The sequence below is a fragment of the Myotis myotis genome, unplaced genomic scaffold (genome assembly GCF_014108235.1).
Source record: "Myotis myotis isolate mMyoMyo1 unplaced genomic scaffold, mMyoMyo1.p scaffold_m19_p_56, whole genome shotgun sequence".
NCBI lineage: Eukaryota > Metazoa > Chordata > Mammalia > Chiroptera > Vespertilionidae > Myotis > Myotis myotis.
The window spans coordinates 192235-210273 of record NW_023416364.1 but is presented as its reverse complement, the minus strand read 5'-3'; the positions used below and the strand labels follow the sequence as shown (position 1 = coordinate 210273).

The following is an 18039-nucleotide window of genomic DNA, read 5'->3' as shown; positions in this document are numbered from 1 at the left end:
CCGTTACGTGCTTTGGAGGGGGCTCGGCCTCTCTGGCGCTGCTGGGTGTCTCCTCCGGCTTCTTTGCTTTGCCCTCTTTCGTGGGGTGGAAAAACGACCTGGAGGAGCACAGGAGGGGGAAGAACGGGAATGAAAACAGCACCAATAACTCCCCCGATACAGGACGTCCTCCACAGCTTCCGACGCCAGTTCCCAGCCTCGCCTGTAACAGGAGATTCCAAACAACCCCCTTCTGATAAGGAAACTGAAGCCCAGGTGAGGAGGCAGCCCTCTGCTTACTTTTCTGCCCTGACTCCACCTGACATGCCACATCCCCACTGTCAATCAACAAGTATTAACTAAGCACTTAGTATAAGCGAAGGGCAGATTCGCCCCAGATTCCTCATCACGTGGGAAAAATCCAGCCTGAGGTCTGTCTGAGCCACCCTCTCCCAGGTCTGTGTGGTGGATGTGAGGTCTGGGTCTGTCTAGCGTCTGGTAACAGCCCTCCACTTTTCTCTTGGGAGGCCTCTTCCCCCAATTCTCTCAGTACCTGAGATTTGCATATAGGCCTGTCCTTTCACCCATGACTGGGGCGGGCACAGGCCCCAAGGCCCGGCCAATCAGAGCCCTGCATCCCTGTGGCCAGATCAGGGACCAGCATGGGGCCTAAGCTGGGCCAATGGAAACAGGAGCCTAGACACTGTTGGAACAGCTGGGAGGGGGCAGCCTCTTCCCACTGGGATTGCTAACTCTCTGGTGCCAGAGCCCGAGGAAGAGGGCCTGCCAACACGACGCAACCTGAGGGCAAGCAGAGCTGAAACATGGAGAGACGGATTCCCAGGGGCAAAGCTTTGGCAACTAGATCCAACTGTTAACTCCAGGTTCCAATGACACAGCCAGGTGATCCCCTTTCTGCTTTTCCTGAGCCCTGCCTTGGGACAGGGCTTCCCCACCTCGGCATGCCTGAGTGACAGGCCAGACCATTCTCTGTTGCATCAGGATGTTTAGCAGCAGCCTGGCCTTTACCCCTCTCACCCAGCTGTGACAACCACAAACATTTGCAGATACTGCCAGATGTGGAAGGCGAAACTGCCGCGGCCTGAGCACCACCGGTTAGGCTTTCCGAACCCTGCACCTAACATGTTAGTTAACTCACTCCCCGTTTTCCGTACTGATCAACTTCTGGAAAATGCCAGCCTGAGTTTTTCTAAGAAAAGGCAGAGTTGCAGAGACAAGCAGAGACTCGGAGAGTTTAAGGCGAGAAGGGGGATGAGGTTTCCTTACATGATGCTTCGCTGCATGATGGCGGCAAAAGTGTCCCTTCCCCGCTCCTCCGCCTCTTCTCCTGTCTGCTGTTCTGGAACAGAAATCCAAATACTTGGTGAGAAGACTGCTTGTGCAGATATCAAAACTCATAAACCTCCTTCTTTTAAAAAATATGTTTTTATTGATTTCAGAAAGAAAGGGAGAGATAGGATCAAAGATGAGAGAGAATCATTGATCAGCTGCCTCCTGCAACCCCCTCTTCCCCAACTGGGGATCAAGCCCGCAAACCAGGTACGTGCTCTCAATGGGACTCAAACCCGGGACCCTTCAGTCCGCAGGCTGATGCCCTATCCACTGAGCCTAACCGGCCAGGGCCATAAACCTCCCACTTGCAGAAAGAAAAAAAATCCACAATATCAGAAACATGCATTTCCCCCTCGAGAAGAAACTCCCCTTTTTCCGGACCAGAATCATCTGCCAGTGAGAAGTGCCAGTCGTGTTCTCATACGCCTGCAGCTGCTGGCCCTTCCCCAGGTGCAGCCCCTAGGAGTCGCCTCGCCCAGCGGTGCCCCGTTTCCTGGAAATACTTCCATACCCAGATGTCCTCCCCACAGACAGCAAGTCCTCATTCCTCACCGGCATGTACCCCACTCCCTGTGGCCCCATCCCCCCAAACCTCCTTACGGCCCCACCCCTTCCCAGACCCAGGCCTCCTCCTCCCTGTCCAGCCTTCACAGCCCTCCCCTGGGCCCCGCCCCCTCACAGGTAACCGAGGCCAGACCACTCCCCGTGCCTAGACCAAGGCCTCACCGCTGACCTCTCCCTGACCCGCCCCTGACAGCTGGCCCCGCCTCCAACTTTTCCCGGCCCCCCCTTTACCCCCCCCCTCACTATGGAACTTTTTCCTTTTCCCCCAGATGGCCCCGCCCCGGGTGGCCCCGCCTCCCAGGTGGCCCCGCCTCCCAGGTGGCCCCGCCTCCTTGGTGCCCCCGCCCCCTTGCTGGCCCCGCCTCCCAGGTGGCCCCGCCCCCAGGTGGCCCCGTCCCAGGTGGCCCCGCCCCCCAGGTGGCCCGCATCCCCCGGCCCCTCCAATTTTCGGCGCCCCAGTCCACTTAGCCATTTTCTGACTGTGCCCCCATCCAGGTGGCCGGTCCCTCCAAACCTCGCACGAAACCCTCTTCGTCCAAGTGGCTCCAGCCGCGCGTCTACCTCCCACCCGGCCCTCCCTCCGGCGGACGCGCTGCCGGCGCTCTCCTCTCCTCACCGCGCTCCCGGCCGCTGGAGCCGGCAGTCCCCGCAAAGCCGCGGGCCCCGGGCGCCCCTCAGTCCCCGCGAGCGCGCCCCACTTGCCTCGCGCGGGCCCCGCGCGCCGCAACACTGGGCGTCACACCGGGAACCCCCGAATACTCGACTGCGCTCCCAAATTCGCGCCACGGAATTCGCGCGCAGACCTCGGCGGCCGGGGGTGGGGCCGGGCTGAGGGGCGGGGCCAGGGCGACGTCCGCGCCGCCGCCGCTCGGTGGATGCTGGGAGTTGTAGTCTCCAGGGCGGGAGGCTATTAGGGGAGGGGTGAAGAGGGGCGAGCCCTCCCGCAGAGCACGCTGGGAGAAGGCCCGCGCCTTTCCTCGGTCGGGACCGGTGGGTGTGCCTGCGGGTCCCCGGAGTGACCGACGGGGAAAGGGGGAGACTTGGGAAAAAGCCGCTGCGCGAGGCACGGCGGGAAGAGAGGCCGGAGGCCGCGCGGGGCATCCCGGGAGCAAGGGCCTTGGCGCGGGGCATTGTGGGAGGTGGACGCCGCTCCGGGGCGGGTAGGTGAGTGGGGAGGGGCGGGAAGGGTGCACATCTGGGGGAGGGAGGAGGTACCACTGGATGGGACAGCGGGCGGCGGCGGGCGGAGCGGGGAGGGGCTGCAGGGGGCGGGGGTCGCGCAGCTGGACGCTGGAGCATCGGAGTGATGGAGCGCATCGGGACCAGGGGCCATGTCTCGGACCATCACGCACCCCTGGAGGATGATACCTGTAGATGAAAGGAGGCGGCCCCAGCGGGACGGGGCTGGGGGTGGGGGTGGGGGTGGGGGGAGCGCGACTGGGCAGGAGGGGGACACAGACGAATACTAGTGACACTTCTGAGATTGGCCACGGGGAGTGGGGTACACGCCCGTAAGGAGTGAGGACTTGCTGTCTGTGGGGAGGACATCTGGACGTGCAAGTATTTCCAGGCAACAGGGGCCACCGCTGGGCGAGGCGACTCCTAGGGGCTGCGCCTGGGGAAGGGCCAGCAGCTGCAGGTGTATGAGAATATGACCCGGGGCAGGGGTCCGCGGCGGGATGTGGGAGCACATCTGGATGTGGGAGCACATCTGGAGGTGGGACACCTTTGCAGGGGTGTGGCACAGCTTACAGCCATGCGGAGACACGGGAGGGGAGAGTTCCAGGCGAATGGGGGCACTGCCACATGTAGGAGCACATGGGGGGGAGGGGGGTCTTAGCTGGAAGTTGGGAACCTGCTTGAGGAAGTGTCCGCCACCGAGCTTAAGAGTCCTATTCTGGGCGAGGGACCCCGACTACACCTGGGGTCCCATCTACGCAGGAGGGAACCAGAGCTGGCATGAGGGGCCAGGATGACAGGCTCCAGCCGTCGATGGATAGTGTAGGAGGTGGGAGGAGGCCAAGGATGGGGTGGAGGTTATTTCTAGAGATGAATGGGGTTGTATTCCCCCCACCCCCCACCCCCCACCTGCATAGAGGCACCAGCACGGAAGAGGCAGGTCTAAAGTGGAGGGAGTAGGATGCCTCCGGTGGGGGAGGGTCTGCAGCCTTAGGCACACGTCCTCCCACCTTTGTTTGACTCAGGTGCCCCAGGATGGAGCGCCCGCGGGGCCTGGTGGTGGGGCAGGAGGAGCAGGAGGAGCAGGAGCTGCTGGAACGGGCCTTCTTCTCCTGGGCTGAGTTCAGCCGCTTCTTCGACGCCTGGTGCCAGCAGCGGCTGGCGCTCTTCTTCATCCAGAGCTCCATGCACCTGACCCGCTGCCACTGGGCCAGGCTGCCCCCCCTGTACACGCTCATCGACGTGCTCAAGTACAGCTACGTGCGGCTAGTGTGCAAGGATGTGCGTGCTCCCAGCCGGCCCGCCATGGGGTAAGTGAGCTCAGCCGCCACCCTGCTGCGTGCTAGAGGGGGAGGGAAGCAAGGGGGAGGGGTAAGCACAGAGCCCCACACCCAGAGATTGGGAGCGAGAGATGCCAACTAAAACAGCTAAATATACCTTGTAGAGAGGCTGAGAGGGTCGAGAAGGGAAGCTTGCACAGAGAGAGAGAGAGAGAGAGAGAGAGAGAGAGAGAGAGAGAGAGAGAGATGGAGATGGAAGGACAAAGTCACGCACAGTGAGAGACGGGACGGGCTCTACTTACAGACCTTAGGATAGATACCCAAGAGACAGAAGAAGAAAAAAAGACTCAACAAATTCCGGAAACGTGGAGACTTGGAGCCAGAGATACCAGACAGAGCCAGAAAAAACAGGTGAAAGCCAGGTTTTGTGCTCATACAAGGAGATCAGAGACAGAGCTGCAGAAAAAACCACAGGACAGAGAAAAGAATCCATGCATTCAGTAAATACAGGGCCAGGCCCCGGGCTGGGGGCTGGGATATTTCACTGGGCGGGGGTTGGGGGGGTGGTTATTTGAGCAAGACGGATCAATTCCCTGCCCGTCTGGAACTTCAGACTGAGCAGGAAGATGGACGTTGTGTGAACAAACCCACTTGTAACTCCCTCCAACTATCATGCTACGGCAGGGCAAGGGGGAAACCCAAGAGAGCTAAGAAACACGCCCAGGCCCTAGCTGGTTTGGCTCAGTGGCTAGAGCGTCAGCCTGTGGACTGAAGGGTCCCAGGTTCGATTCTGGTCAAGGGCACATGCCTGGGTTGCGGGCTTGATCCCCAGTAGGGGACGTGCAAGAGGCAGCCACTCAATGATTCTCTCTCATCATTGATATTTCTATCTCTCTTTCCTTCCTGAAATCAATAAAGATACATTTTAAAGAGAGAGAGAGAGAAAGAAACACGCCCAGATGGCAAAGAGTATCTCAATTGGCCCCAATTTTAAACTGGGAACGTTACCCATAGAAGGTTAGTTTCTGGCTCCGCGTGAAGCACAGGGAGAGGCGGAGCCCACGTTCCCGCGTGGCAGACGCCACCCCAGTTAGATGGGCATCAGCACTCAGGTTTGCCCAGACCCCACCACTCCCTGCTGCTCATGCTTGGCACTGCCGCTTCCTTGCTTTGCCTGCCTGGCCCCGTAGGTGCATGAGTTTGAGACCCTGGTTGAGGAGCCACAGACAAGAGTAGAGTCCCTAGAACACAGACTCCGGCTGCTTGAGCTAGGTGCCCCAGGATGGGGTCTCTATGCAGATGGAGCCCCAGGCGGGATACACCCCCACTCATCTCTAGAAATAAGCCTTCACCCCATCTTTGGCCTCCTCCCACTTCCTGGGTGGGTGTCTTGGGCAACAGACCTCACATCCTGGGCCTCAGTTTTCTCATCTGTGAAATGGGGCTATCACCGTGCCTACCGCGTGGGGCTGTTGGGAGGTTCCCGTGACACCATGCGCAGGAACTCGAGGCGGCTGGGTAAACGATAGCTGTTACAGGAGGCCTGGAGAGCGCAGACTTTTGGGTGCAGACCATGGCTCTGCTGCTGATTAGGCGATGGCATTGAGCCTGCGACTCACCTTTTCTGGGCCTCAGTTTCCTCCCTCGGAAAATGGGAGAAGTGACTTGCCCGAAGTCGGGCACCCGGCGTATGCCTAAGGCCCTCTACTGTATCCTATGCTTGAAACCATTCTTACTTTTTTTAAAAAAATATATATTTCATTGATTTTTTTACAGAGAGGAAGGGAGAGGGATAGAGAGTTAGAAACATCGATGAGACAGAAACATCGATCAGCCGCCTCCTGCACACCTCCCACTGGGGCTGTGCCTGCAACCAAGATACATGCCCCTGACTGGAATCGAACCTGGGACCTTTCAGTCCGCAGGCTGACGCTCTATCCACTGAGCCACACCGGTCAGGGCCCATTCTCACTTTTTAAAAATAACGATGAGAAGGAGAGGGAGGGAAGCAGAGGGCAGAGGGTGACGTGCGGGCGGCGGCCGTGTGTCTCTCCGCAGGCACCATGAGGCGGGCTGCCCGGCCTTCATCATCGTCAAGCTGAGCCCGCTGCGGGACCGCCTGGTGGTGACGGAGTGCCGGCTGACCCACTCGCACCCGGCCTGCCCCATCGAGTTCGCCTACTACTTCCGCCCCGGCCGCCTGCTGGCCAACACCTGCCTGCCGGTGCGCACCACCAACAAGATCTCCAAGCAGTTTCTGGTCCTGGCCGACGTGCACCGCCTGCTCTCCTACTGCAAGGACCGCGACCACAGCGTCATCGACGCCCTGCGCGTGCTCCAGGGGCTCTTCCACAAGGACCCTGAGGCCAAGGTGGGGAGAGGCAGGTGGGGGGGATTCATGCGTTCACTCCCCCTCCCACTCATCCATTCACTCCTTCATTCATTCACTCATTCATTCATTCATTCCTTCCTTCCTTCCTTCCTTCCTTCCTTTGCCCATTCATTCAATAACTACTTCTGGGGGCATTGGGGGTGCAGCAGCGGAGAAGATGCGCGTGGTCCCTGCCCTCAGAGGCGCCCCCTAGTGCAGCGTCAGCACCACCCAGTCCAACTTCCTGCCGTGATGGAAACGGCCTCTGCCCGGCAGGGAAGCCCGGGCTACGGTTAGCTATGGAGCACTTGAACGTGGCCAGTGGGACCGAGGAACTGGGATTTAGATTTTATTTCATTATAACTACCTGCAATGCAGATGGCCGCGGATGGCTGCTGGCCATCACTCGCAGAAGTGACTGCTAACACCAGCTCCCAGTCACAGGGGGAGAAACCAACACTAGACACACGCATCCAAATATGACATCAGGTCAGTAGGGGTGGGCGCTAGGAAGAGGAGGATTCAGGTGATGGGAGGCACTATTTTAAAAATAGTGGATGGGCCCTGACTGGTCTGGCTCAGTGGATAGAGCGTCAGCCTGCGGACTGAAGGGTCCTGGGCTCGATTCCGGTCAAGGGCACATGCTTGGGTTGCGGGGCCTGGGTTGCGGGCTCGATCCCCATGAGGGGACTTGCGGGAGGCAGCCAATCCATGATTCTCTCTCATCCTTGATGTTTCTATTTCTGTCTCCCGTTCCCTTCCTCTCTGAAATCAATAAAGATATATTTTTTTAAAAAGTTAATTAAAGCCCTGACCGGTTTGGCTCAGCGGATAGAGCATCAGCCTGCGGACTCAAGGGTCCCAGGTTCGATTCCAGTCAGGGGCATGTACCTTGGTTGCGGGCACATCCCCAGTGCGGGGTGTGCAGGAGGCAGCTGATCGATGTTTCTCTCTCATTGATGTTTCTAGCTCTCTATCCCTCTCCCTTCCTCTCTGTGGAGGATCAGTGGAATATATTAAAAAAAAAAAAAGTTAATTAAAAATAAATAAATAAAATAGTGGGTGGAAAGTGCTGAGTGGGGTGGCCTCTGGTGTCCACTCTCGTGGAACCCCCCTTCTGTGATGGATTCCCCCCAGCGCCCTGACCTGTGTGTCCGAGACGACACCCACACCCACATTTGTAAAAGTGAACGACACGTACAGGAAACGCATGAACGATAAATGCACAGCGTGCCGCGTGTTCACGAAGTGAAAACACCCCTGTACCCAGCGCCCGGATCAGGCATTAGATGGGAGGGTGCTGAGTTTTGTTTTTAATTTTATTTTTTTAAATATATTTTTATTGATTTCAGAGAGGAAGGGAGAGGGAGAGAGAGAAACATCCATGATGAGAGAGAATCATGGATCGGCTGCCTCCTGCACGCCCCCCCACTGGGGGTGGAGCCCACAACCCAGGCATGTGCCCTTGGCCGGAATCGAACCCAGGACCCTTCAGGCCGACGCTCTACCCACTGAGCCACACCGACCAGGGCGGGTGCTGAGTTTTATCACGAGGGAAGCGAGTTCCAGGCAGAGGGACCGGCCAAGGCACAGGGTCAGAGGCAGGAGCAAGCTCTTGTGCTGGAGGGACAGCGAGAATGCTGGGCCTCCGAGGAATCTCCGCTGCTTTGACCCAACCTCAGGGCGGGGTGGGCATGACGGGAAGCCAGGAAGGAAGGAGGGAAGAGACGAAGGAAGGAAAACTGGCCTGTGCCCCTGGCTGTGCTTTTCTTCCATGCACGGAGGGAATATAGGCCTGAGCCTGCAGGGCGGATGGGAGCGCTGTGGCCCGGTTCCGGAGGTGTCACAGCGCCGTAAGAACACCCTGGCGGTGGCGCCGGTACAGGAAGATGGGGACCAGCACACATACCTACCCTATCTGTCAGGAGGGGCTGCTAAGGCTTCTGTTCGCGCTCTGTGGGCCAGGGCAAGTCACATGACCTGCCTAAGTGCAGGAGGGCAGAGAGGCTCCGGCCTGCCAAGCAAGTGACAGCCACGGGCTTGTCGAGGGCCGTTTCCCTGAGCCCTGTCTGCACCTGGGCACTTTCTCCTGCTCTGTAGTCACACAGAAATGTTCTCTCTGTGTGCAGCCTCTTTCTTTTTTTTTAAGTGTATTTTGTTGATTTTTTACAGAGAGGAAGGGAGAGGGATAGAGGGTTAGAAACATCGATGAGAGGGATGTGCCCGCCACCAAGGCACATGCCCTTGACCGGAATCGAACCTGGGACCCTTCAGTCCGCAGGCCGACGCTCTGTCTGCTGAGCCACACCGGTTAGGGCACTTCTTTATTTTTTAAATATATTTTTATTGATTTCAGAGAAGAAAGGAGAAGGAGAGATAGAAACATCCATGAAGAGAGAGAATCATTGATATGCTGCCTTCTGCACGCCCCCTACTGGGGATCGAGACCTCAACCCGGGCATGTGCCCTTGATCGGAATTGAACCCAGGACCCTTCAATCCGCAGGCCGACGCTCTATCCACTGAGCCAAACCGGCCAGGGCTACATGTAGCCTCTTTGCACATCATACCAGCCAACACCAGACTGAAACTTCTGCTGTCATAAATCATAAAGTAATAGCATAAAGACGGATGGCGGTTGAAAAACTTATAGTGGTGGTGTAACTAATTCAGTGGTGAGCTTACTTGGCTTTTTCATAAAATGTACCGCCTTCCAATACTATTTAAGATGCTGAATGTATGGTTTCAGGGTTAGGAAAGCAATTGCCTTGTTCTCTTTGGATTCTGCTAGGCTTTTTTTATTATTATTATTCAGGTTGTTTTTTCCCTCAAAAGCTGAGAGCTATGCGGTGCTTTTCAACGGTCTTGTAGGAGATCAGGTCATGGCAGAGTCTGTGGAGAGATCGGTGTCTAGATTTCACCTCTAGTGTGATGATGCCCTGAAGCCGGTTTGGCTCAGTGGATAGAGCATCGGCCTGTGGACCCAAGGGTCCCAGGTTCGATTCCAGTCAAGGCCACGTACCCTGGTTGCTGGCCCCTCGCTGGCTCGAGCAAGCCCTGGTCGGGGCTCATGCAGGGCAACCAATCGATGTGCTTCTCTCACATCGATATTTCTCTCTGTCTTTCCCTCTCTCTTCCACGCTCTCTAAAAATCAATGGAAAAATATCCTTAGGTGAGGATTAAAAAAAAATAGTGTGATGCCAGATCCTGAGCAAGGCTTTTAAGCTGGGGAAGGGTGATCTGATAGGAGTTTTGTTTTGTTTTGTTTTAATATATTTTATTGATTTTTTACAGAGAGGAAGGGAGAGGGATAGTTAGAAACATCGATGAGAGAGAAACATCGATCAGCTGCCTCCTGCACACCCCCCACTGGGGATGTGCCCACAACCGAGGTACATGCCCTTGACCAGAATCGAACCTGGGACCCTTGAGTCCGCAGGCCGACACTCTATCCACTGAGCCAAACCAGTTAGGGCCTGATAGGAGTTTTGAAAATGCCCCTCAGGTACCCATGTGGGGAACAGAGGGGCATTTGGATGGAGACAGGCAGCCCAGTGAGGGGGCAGCTATAGAACCCAGGTGAGAGATGGTGGTCGCCATAGGGCTCGGGAAAGCGGTCAGATTCTGGACTCATTCTGAAGGTCGCTTCTAAGACTCAGGGTTGGATTGCACGCAGAGGATGGAGAAAGAGGGAAACCAAGAATCAGCCCTGACCGTCCGGGCCCGAGCTATGGAGTGGACGGTGGAGCCCTCGATGGACAGGGGGCTGACCAGGGAGGGGCAGGCTGGAAGAGTGAGAGGCAACTTGAGGGCTTGGGGCCACTAGTCTCGAAGGTCACGCAAGCTGTCCTGGCGGCCATGTTGGTGCAGAGGCCGTTGAGTAGGTAGGTCTGGAGCCTGGCGATCCAGAACTGGAGCTGTCAGCTTCGAGGCGATGACCGCTGTGCCTGGGTGAGATCCCCTTGCAGAACCTGGAGCAGGGAGAGAGGAGAGGGCCAGGGCTCTGCGGCACTTAGACGTGGAGCAGGGGAAGAGCCAGCCGAGGAGATACAGTGGGGCCTGGACTTGCGAGTTTAATTCGTTCCGAGACTGAGCTCGTTAAGGAGCTCGTTGACTCAAATTACTCTATCAACTCAGTGCAAAAAATCGGCCGAGAGACAGCTGGTATCTCAAAAAACTCGTTAGTCGGGACACTCGTAAGTCAAGGTCCCACTGTACCTGGGGGGAAGGAGGAACGCCAGGCCTCTTCAGGGTGACGGAAGCCAAGAGCCACCTGTGTTCCAGGAAGGAGGCAGGGCCACCATCTGAAGCTGCTGAGAGCTCGAGCAAGACGGTAGTAATAGCTGGGATTTGATTCCTGCCAGCCTTCCAAGCTTTGGACACAGACGGTCTCATTTTATCCGCACCAGGACCCTGTTCAACAGGCTTTATTATCTCCATTTTGCAAACAAGGAAACTGAGGCTGAAATGCAAGGGAAGTCACTTGCCCAAGGACTCAGAGCTACTAAGAGGCAAAGCCAGGATTCAAACACTGTGTACCCTGACCTCCACTCCCGACACATGGGCCCTGGACGTCATTGCACACCCACGCACTGGTGTGCGCACACAGGCAGGATGTGTTGAGCCCTCGCTCTGGGCCAGGTGTCTGAAATGCACCAAATCCTTGTGGGGCTCACATCTTAGGCAGGGCAAACGGGCAGTAAGCAAATCAGCCAATAAAGAGGTGACATGCTTCAGGGGGGTCAGTGCCATGGCCAGGAGGGGTGAGAGAGCCAGAGTGTTTGCTCAGCGGGACAGTTAGAGAAGACCATTACGGGGACGTGGTCTTTACTATATAATCTCTATATATAAAAGCCTGAGTGACAATCTGACCAGTAGCTATGACATTCAATGACCACCAGGCGGCAGATGCTCAATGCAGGAGCTACCGAGCTGCGGTGACTTGGCAGCTGCGGTTCTCGGGTAACACACCCGGAACCAGAGAGGAGGGAGCCCAATTCCAGAGTGCATCACCTGAGAAACGCCCTCTCGCAATCCAGGACCCTTCAGGGCAGTGGTTCTCAACCTGTGGGTCGCGACCCCTTTGGCGGTCGAACGACCCTTTCACAGGGATTGCCTAAAACAGTGGTTGGCAAACTGCGGCTCGCGAGCCACATGCGGCTCTTTGGCCCCTTGAGTGTGGCTCTTCCACAAAATACCGACTTCTGCGCATGGGCCACAAAGTTTCAATCGCACTGTGGTATTTTGTGGAAGAGCCACACTCAAGGGGCCAAAGAGCCGCATGTTTGCCGACCACTGGCCTAAAATCATGCTGCATATCAGATATTTACATTACAATTCATAACAGTAGCAACATTACAGTTATGAAGTAGTAACAAAAATCATGTATGGTTGGGTCACAACATGAGGAACTGTATTTAAAGGACCAGAAGGTTGAGAACCACTGCCTCAGGGGATATCAGAGAGCCGATTTCGGCCCAATCCCCGCAGGACAGACCAAGGAACTCCACTGGTGCACAAATCCGTGCACCGGGCCTCTAGTTACTATATAATTATAGTGAAAACAAATGCTTTGAGAACACTTACTTTTTGAGTGGGTATTGTTGAATAACAGTAATATTATTTGTGCCAGGCAGCACGCTAAATGCTTTCATTGATTTCAGCCTTCGCATCACAGAGATGCCCTCATCATCACCATTTCACAAATGAGATGGAGGTCGGGGCAGTTGCCGGAAGCCACACAGGTTAGGTCTCCAGCATCTCAGCCGGGGCAGCAGGCTCGAGAGGCGCTCCCGGATCTGCCTCTCCGTGCACGAGGGAATGAATGTTCGGTTCCCAGAAAGGGAAACTGGGGGAAAGGAGGTTAAGGAGGAAACTGAGGCACAGGTTCCGTGACAAGGTTGGAAAGTGGTGAGGCCCAGACTCGAACCTCGGCAGTCTGGCTCCATGGTCTATGGGCTTTACCAGACCAGTGGCTCTCACGCTTGAGCCAGCGTGGGAATCTCCTACCCGGCTTGTCACGGTAGGTTGCTAGGCCGCGCCCAGAGTTTCTGACTTAGCAGGTAGGGGCGGGCTTGAGAATATGCATTTCTGCCCGGACCCTGACAGGTGACGCGGGTGCTGCTGGGCCAGGGCCCACACCTGGAGACCCGCTGCCTTAGGCTGCCTCTCGGCGCATGAAGGGATGGCTGGCTTGTTTCCCGCGGAGGAAACGGAAACTCGGAGGGGCTGTCTAGTGTGCAAACGTCACGCAGCTGTCAGACGGTGGCGCAGGGTCGCAAACCCAGGCGCTTGGCCTCCAGGCCCACATTCTTTTTTTTCTTTTTTTTTTAAATATATTTTATTGATTTTTTTACAGAGAGGAAGGGAGACAGAGAGCCAGAAACATCGATGAGAGAGATACATCGATCAGCTGCCTCCTGCACATCCCCCACTGGGGATGTGCCCGCAACCCAGGCACATGCCCTTGACCAGAATCGAACCCGGGACCCTTCAGTCCGCAGGCCGACGCTCTATCCACTGAGCCAAACCGGCTTAGGCAGGCCCCACATTCTTAACCATTGCCCTGCACTGCCTCCTGCCGGTCAAAATCAGAACTGCATGCCCACGCGAAGAATTGGATTTCCCAATCCCCCAGCCGGGGAAGCGGCGGTAAGGGAGCTGGGCGTGGCAAGCCCGGCCGACCCTGACCCCCTTCCCCGCCTCCCCGCCCCGGCCCTCAGGTGAAGCTGGTGTTCATGGAGAACCAGGCGGTGGTGGAGACCGTGTTCTTCCTGACGTCGCGCACGCGGGCGCTGCTGCGGCGCTTCCCGCGCCTGCTCCTGGTGGACCGGCTGCCGGGACTGCAGGGCGCCCTGGACCTGCTGGCGGTGCTGTGCGTGGACGGCGCGGGGCGCGCACGCCAGGCCGCCTGCTGCGTGGCGCGCCCGGGCACGCCGAGCCTGCTGCGCTTCGCGCTGGCCTCGCTGCTGCAGAGCGTGCCGGACGTGAAGGGCCGCGTGCGCTGCCTGACGGCGGGGCCCGAGGTGACCGCGCAGCTGCCCGCCGTGCGCCAGCTGCTGCCGGGCGCGCGCGTGCAGATCTGCCGCGCGCAGGGCCTGGAGACGCTGTTCAGCAAGGCGCAGGAGCTGGGCGGCGCCGGCCGCGAGGACCCCGGCCTGTGGCCCCGCCTGTGCCGCCTGGTGGGCGCCCCGTCGCCGGCCGCCTACGCCGAAGCGCTGGTGGAGCTGCGCGCCCACGGCCCCGCCGCCTTCGTCGACTATTTCGAGCGCAACTGGGCGTCCCGCCGCGACATGTGGGTGCGCTTCCGCGCCTTCGAGGCGGCCCGCGATCTGGACGCGTGCGCCCTGGTGCGCAGCCACCGCCGGCGCCTGCTGCGGCGTCTCAGCCCCTCGCGCAGCATGGCGCAGTGCCTCCGCGACCTGGTGGCCATGCAGTGGGCCGACGCGTCCGGAGAGGTGGCGCTCGACGGCGGGGGGCCTTGGCTGGAGGGCGAGCGGTGGAGGGGAGCGCAGGTCGAGAATGAGAGGGCCAAGGGCCGGGAGAACGGAGACTGGGGAGGGGCCCCCCCTGAAGGGAGTCTTTGGAGAGGCGCCCCGTTAGAGGAGTGGGCCAGGGAACTGGAGACCAGAGACAGGCGCGAGGCTCAGTCCGAAAGGGAGAAGGAGCGAGGCGTGCAAGTCCGGTACTGGAGAGGGGTGCAGCTGGAGAACCAGAAGGTGAGGGGACTCGAGGGGAGCGTCTGGAGAAGGTCCCAGCTGGAGAGCGAGCACAGAGGCTGGAGGGGGGCCCAGCTGGAGGGTGAGCAGGACTGGGGTCTGGAAGGGTATGTCTGGAGGGGCGCCCCCGCGGAGGACCAGGGGCTGAGGACCTTGGAAGGGTACGCCTGGAGGATGGCGCAGTTGGAGGACCGACGGATTCGACTTCTGCAGACCGCGGACGGGAGGAGCCAGTTGGATTGCGCGAGGGCCAGGGGTCTGGAGGGAGGCAGCAGCCGCAGGGGCGCGCAGGCGCCTGATGCAAAGGTCTCTGGACTGAAACCCAGAGACCAGAAGGGGCTCCAGGTGGAAGCGGAGAAGGGAGGGAGGGTGGAGGTCAGGCACTGGAGGGGGGTCCATTTGGAGAAGCCCCCAGAGCCGGTCCCTGAGAACAGAGACCAAAGGGCGCCCCATTGGGGACAGGAGAGGAGAGGGCCGGAAGTTAGAGAAGAGAGAGGAGTGAGGTCGGGGGTCAAAAGGAGAAGGGATTTGGAGGATGTGGTTCTGGTCCAGCTAGGGGACACGCGGGTGACAGGCCTGGAGGATGGAGAGGGAGGGGGGGCTCGGTGTGGGGGTCCCCAGAACCGGGGAGGGCAAGGAAGGGAGTGTCTGGACGCAGGAGGGAGGTGTCTAGGGCTGGGGAATGGAGTCGCGTGCAGCACCCCCACGGGCACTGTGTTTGAGGGTGATCCTGAATGGCCAGGGGACAGACTCCAGGAAGGAAGTGAAGGAGAAGGCCCCAGGGAACCAAAGAGACCTCGCTGCCCTTCAGGAGAGAAGGAGGTGGACTGGGAGCCGCTGGCCAAGTTCCGAGCGGCCTGCGGGCCGGAGCTGGCGGACCTGGTGGCGGAGGAGCTGTCCTTTGCCAGGCAGCACGGGACCCGGGGTTTCCACGTGACTGGAGCTGGCTTTGCCCTGAAGGACGGCACCTCCGACTTCTTCCTGGACGGCGCCCTGACGCGCTGCAGCTGCTCCATCCACGCTGCCCGGCATCTGCCCTGCCGCCACCTCTTCGCGGCGCGCCTCCTCACGGGCGCAGCCTTATTCCACGTGGACCTGCTCAGGGACTGCTGGGGGAGAGCGCCAGAGTCCTGACCCTCAGCGCCTGCCCGCCACCCTCCCTGCGAGGGCCGGAGGGCATTCTTTTATCCCAAAGATAACAAGGCCGAGGCCAAGGAGGCCACCCCAGCCCCTCTGGCCACCTCCTGGGTCCGCGGGAACGTGGTCAGTGCTCTCCAAGGTCCTGGAGCCACAGGTGAGGAAGGCGGTGGCCAGGGTGGATTCTGAGGGAATACAGGCATAGACAGGGTCAGGCCGGGGCAGAAGGAAGAAAGGACAACCGAGGGAGGGGAGGACGCCAGGCTCCCGGGACAGCCTGGCAGGAGCAGACTGGGCAAGTCCACGCAGCGCAGCAGGAGACGGGCAAAGCAAGGAAGAAAGAGGGCAGATGGAGGAGCGGTAAGGGAAGAAAAGACAACAAGGAGATAGAAATGGGGGCGAGAGCGCAAGGAAGGAGGCGGAAATGGAGAAGAAACAGGAAGGAGCAGAGGGAGGCAGGAGGAGGGGAAGGGAAGGGGAGACAAGGTGGCGGCGAGGGGAGAACACAGGGAGACCCAACACAGGGAAAGTGGGAGAGGAGACAAGAGCGGGGTGGTGTGAGTTCTTCCCCCAAGGACTGGAGGCTTGGATCCCTTCACCTTCTGGCTGGTCATTCCCAGAAGCCGGAACAAGAGGGAGCAGAGAGGGTCTTTGTGGGGTGGCCCGGGGGCCTCCAGGGGGGGAGGGGAGCCATCGGGGCTATTGTGCTTCAAGATTGGAATAAAACAGCATTATTTTGGTTTCCACGCTGAGTTCTTGACTTCTGGGGGAGGGTCGGAGACCGGGCCGGGAGGGAAATTGAGGTGGTCCAGCATTCCTTCATTCTTTCAATGGGCCTGTGGGGGACAGGTGGAGCCAGGGGGCCAAAATGAATCCCTCTCACGGCAGCTTGGGCTTCCTGTACCTCTACCTGCTCCACGTGCTCAGCTCAATCCCTTCAGGCCTCTCCTCAGTGTCGCCTCCTAAGGTCACCTCCATCCCTGAACAGTTCATCTAAGGAGCGAGTCACCCCCAAAAAATAAGTAAATAAAATAAATTAAAAAAATAAAGCCACTCCATTCTTTCTCAACATTATATATATATATATATATATATATATGTGTATATACATATATATGTGTGTGCACACACACACATATATCTATACACTAGAGGCCCAGTGCACAAAAATTTGTGCACTTGGACGGGGGGTTGGGGTCCCTCAGCCTGGCCTGTGCCTTCTAGAAGTCTCCCTGGGTCACAGATCAGAGGCCCAGATCCCACGGGCAGCGTCTGGCGCTGCCTGCCCCACCTCCCCTGTCCCAATCTGGGGCCCAGGCCCCGTGGACGGCGTCTCGCACTGCCCACCCCACCTGCAGTATGCAAATTTAACTGCCATCTTTGTTGGGTTAATTTGCATACTCTTCTGATTGGCTGATGGGCCTAGCAAAGGTATGGTCAATTAGCATCTTTGTCTTTTATTAGTGTAGATGTGTGTGTGTGTGTGTGTGTGTGTGTGTGTGTATACATACATACACACATACATACTAGAGGCCCAATGCACGAAATTCGTGCAAGAGTAGGCCTTCCTCCGGCTGCTGGCACCCAGGACCCTGGCTTCCCTCGAAGCCTCAGCTTCGTCCGGAAGGTCATCCAAAAGGACGTCCTATCTAATCAGCATATTACACTTCTATTATTATAGATACATTTTTATTAATTTCAGAGAGGGAGAGAGAGAGAAACATCAGTGATGAGAGAGAATTATTGATCGGCTGCCTCCTGCATGCTCACCACTGGGGATCAAGCCCACAACCCAGGCATGTGCCCTGACCGGGAATAGAACTGTGAGCTTCTGATTCATGGATCAACACTCAACCACCGAGCCACATGGGCCAGTCTCAACATTATTCTTTACAACCTTAGCACTTCCTGAGATTATACCACGTCGCTATTGACCAGTTTAGCAGTGCGTAAGCATCCAGAGGCTAAAGCCAAACTATCTCAGTCAAATCCCAGCTCTGGTACTTACTTGCTATGTGACATGTGGTTGCTTATTCTGTCTTCCTTACAGTTTGGGGATAATAATAGTACGCGTCTGAGGATAGATGAATGAGTGTGTGTACCAGTGTTCTAGCCTTCCGCTTCCCCAAAAGGCTCTCAATTACCTATTAACATACCCTGTTTTCCAATGATCTGTGTTCCCCATTTTTAATAGTCAATCTGCCCCCACCAAAATATAAGCTCTATGTTGTTTTCCAGCATCTCCTCAAGTAAGCACTGGGTTAGAAAGATGGAAGACTATAAATGGCAGGCTGGCTAGTAGAGCTAGCGCTTCATCGTGCTTCATATTGCTATGGTGACAACGGAGCCTGCCAGGAGATTCCGTTTCAATAAACCCCAGCCGGTTCTCCCATTGGCGACCTGTACCTGAAAACTACAACTCCCAGCAGGCTAAGCGCCGCCAGCACCTTCCAGGCTG

At 57.6% G+C, this 18039-nt stretch overlaps 2 protein-coding genes across 6 annotated transcripts in view; one reads left to right on the top strand and one right to left on the bottom strand.

Moving 5' to 3' along the window:
* The window catches only part of LIG1 (DNA ligase 1), a 35865-nt gene extending 33133 nt beyond the window's left edge, over positions 1-2732 (bottom strand). Inside the window, exons 1-3 of one of the 3 annotated variants that reach the window (XM_036311547.1) lie at positions 2599-2732; positions 1267-1339; positions 12-98 (exon numbers count right to left, since the gene is read on the bottom strand). In XM_036311547.1, the coding sequence (XP_036167440.1) occupies positions 12-98; positions 1267-1283 (104 nt within the window). In that variant the 5' untranslated portion in view covers positions 1284-1339; positions 2599-2732. Of the gene's footprint in view, positions 1-11; positions 99-1266; positions 1340-2512 lie in introns of all 3 variants that reach the window. The other 2 variants (XM_036311550.1, XM_036311549.1) reach the window with 2 other exon arrangements.
* Positions 2733-2805: 73 nt separating this feature from the next.
* Positions 2806-16302, top strand: ZSWIM9 (zinc finger SWIM-type containing 9). Of its 3 annotated transcripts, none has more exons than XM_036311552.1 (4): positions 2806-3056; positions 4101-4385; positions 6414-6726; positions 13449-16302. In XM_036311552.1, the coding sequence occupies exons 2-4, from the start codon at positions 4111-4113 to the stop codon at positions 15576-15578; spliced, it is 2718 nt and encodes a 905-aa protein (XP_036167445.1). In that variant the 5' UTR covers positions 2806-3056; positions 4101-4110; the 3' UTR covers positions 15579-16302. The 3 variants fall into 3 exon arrangements, with proteins under 3 accessions (XP_036167445.1, XP_036167444.1, XP_036167446.1); XM_036311551.1 differs by having other exon boundaries at positions 2806-3060; XM_036311553.1 differs by lacking the exon at positions 2806-3056 and having other exon boundaries at positions 3352-4385.
* Positions 16303-18039: the final 1737 nt, after the last annotated feature.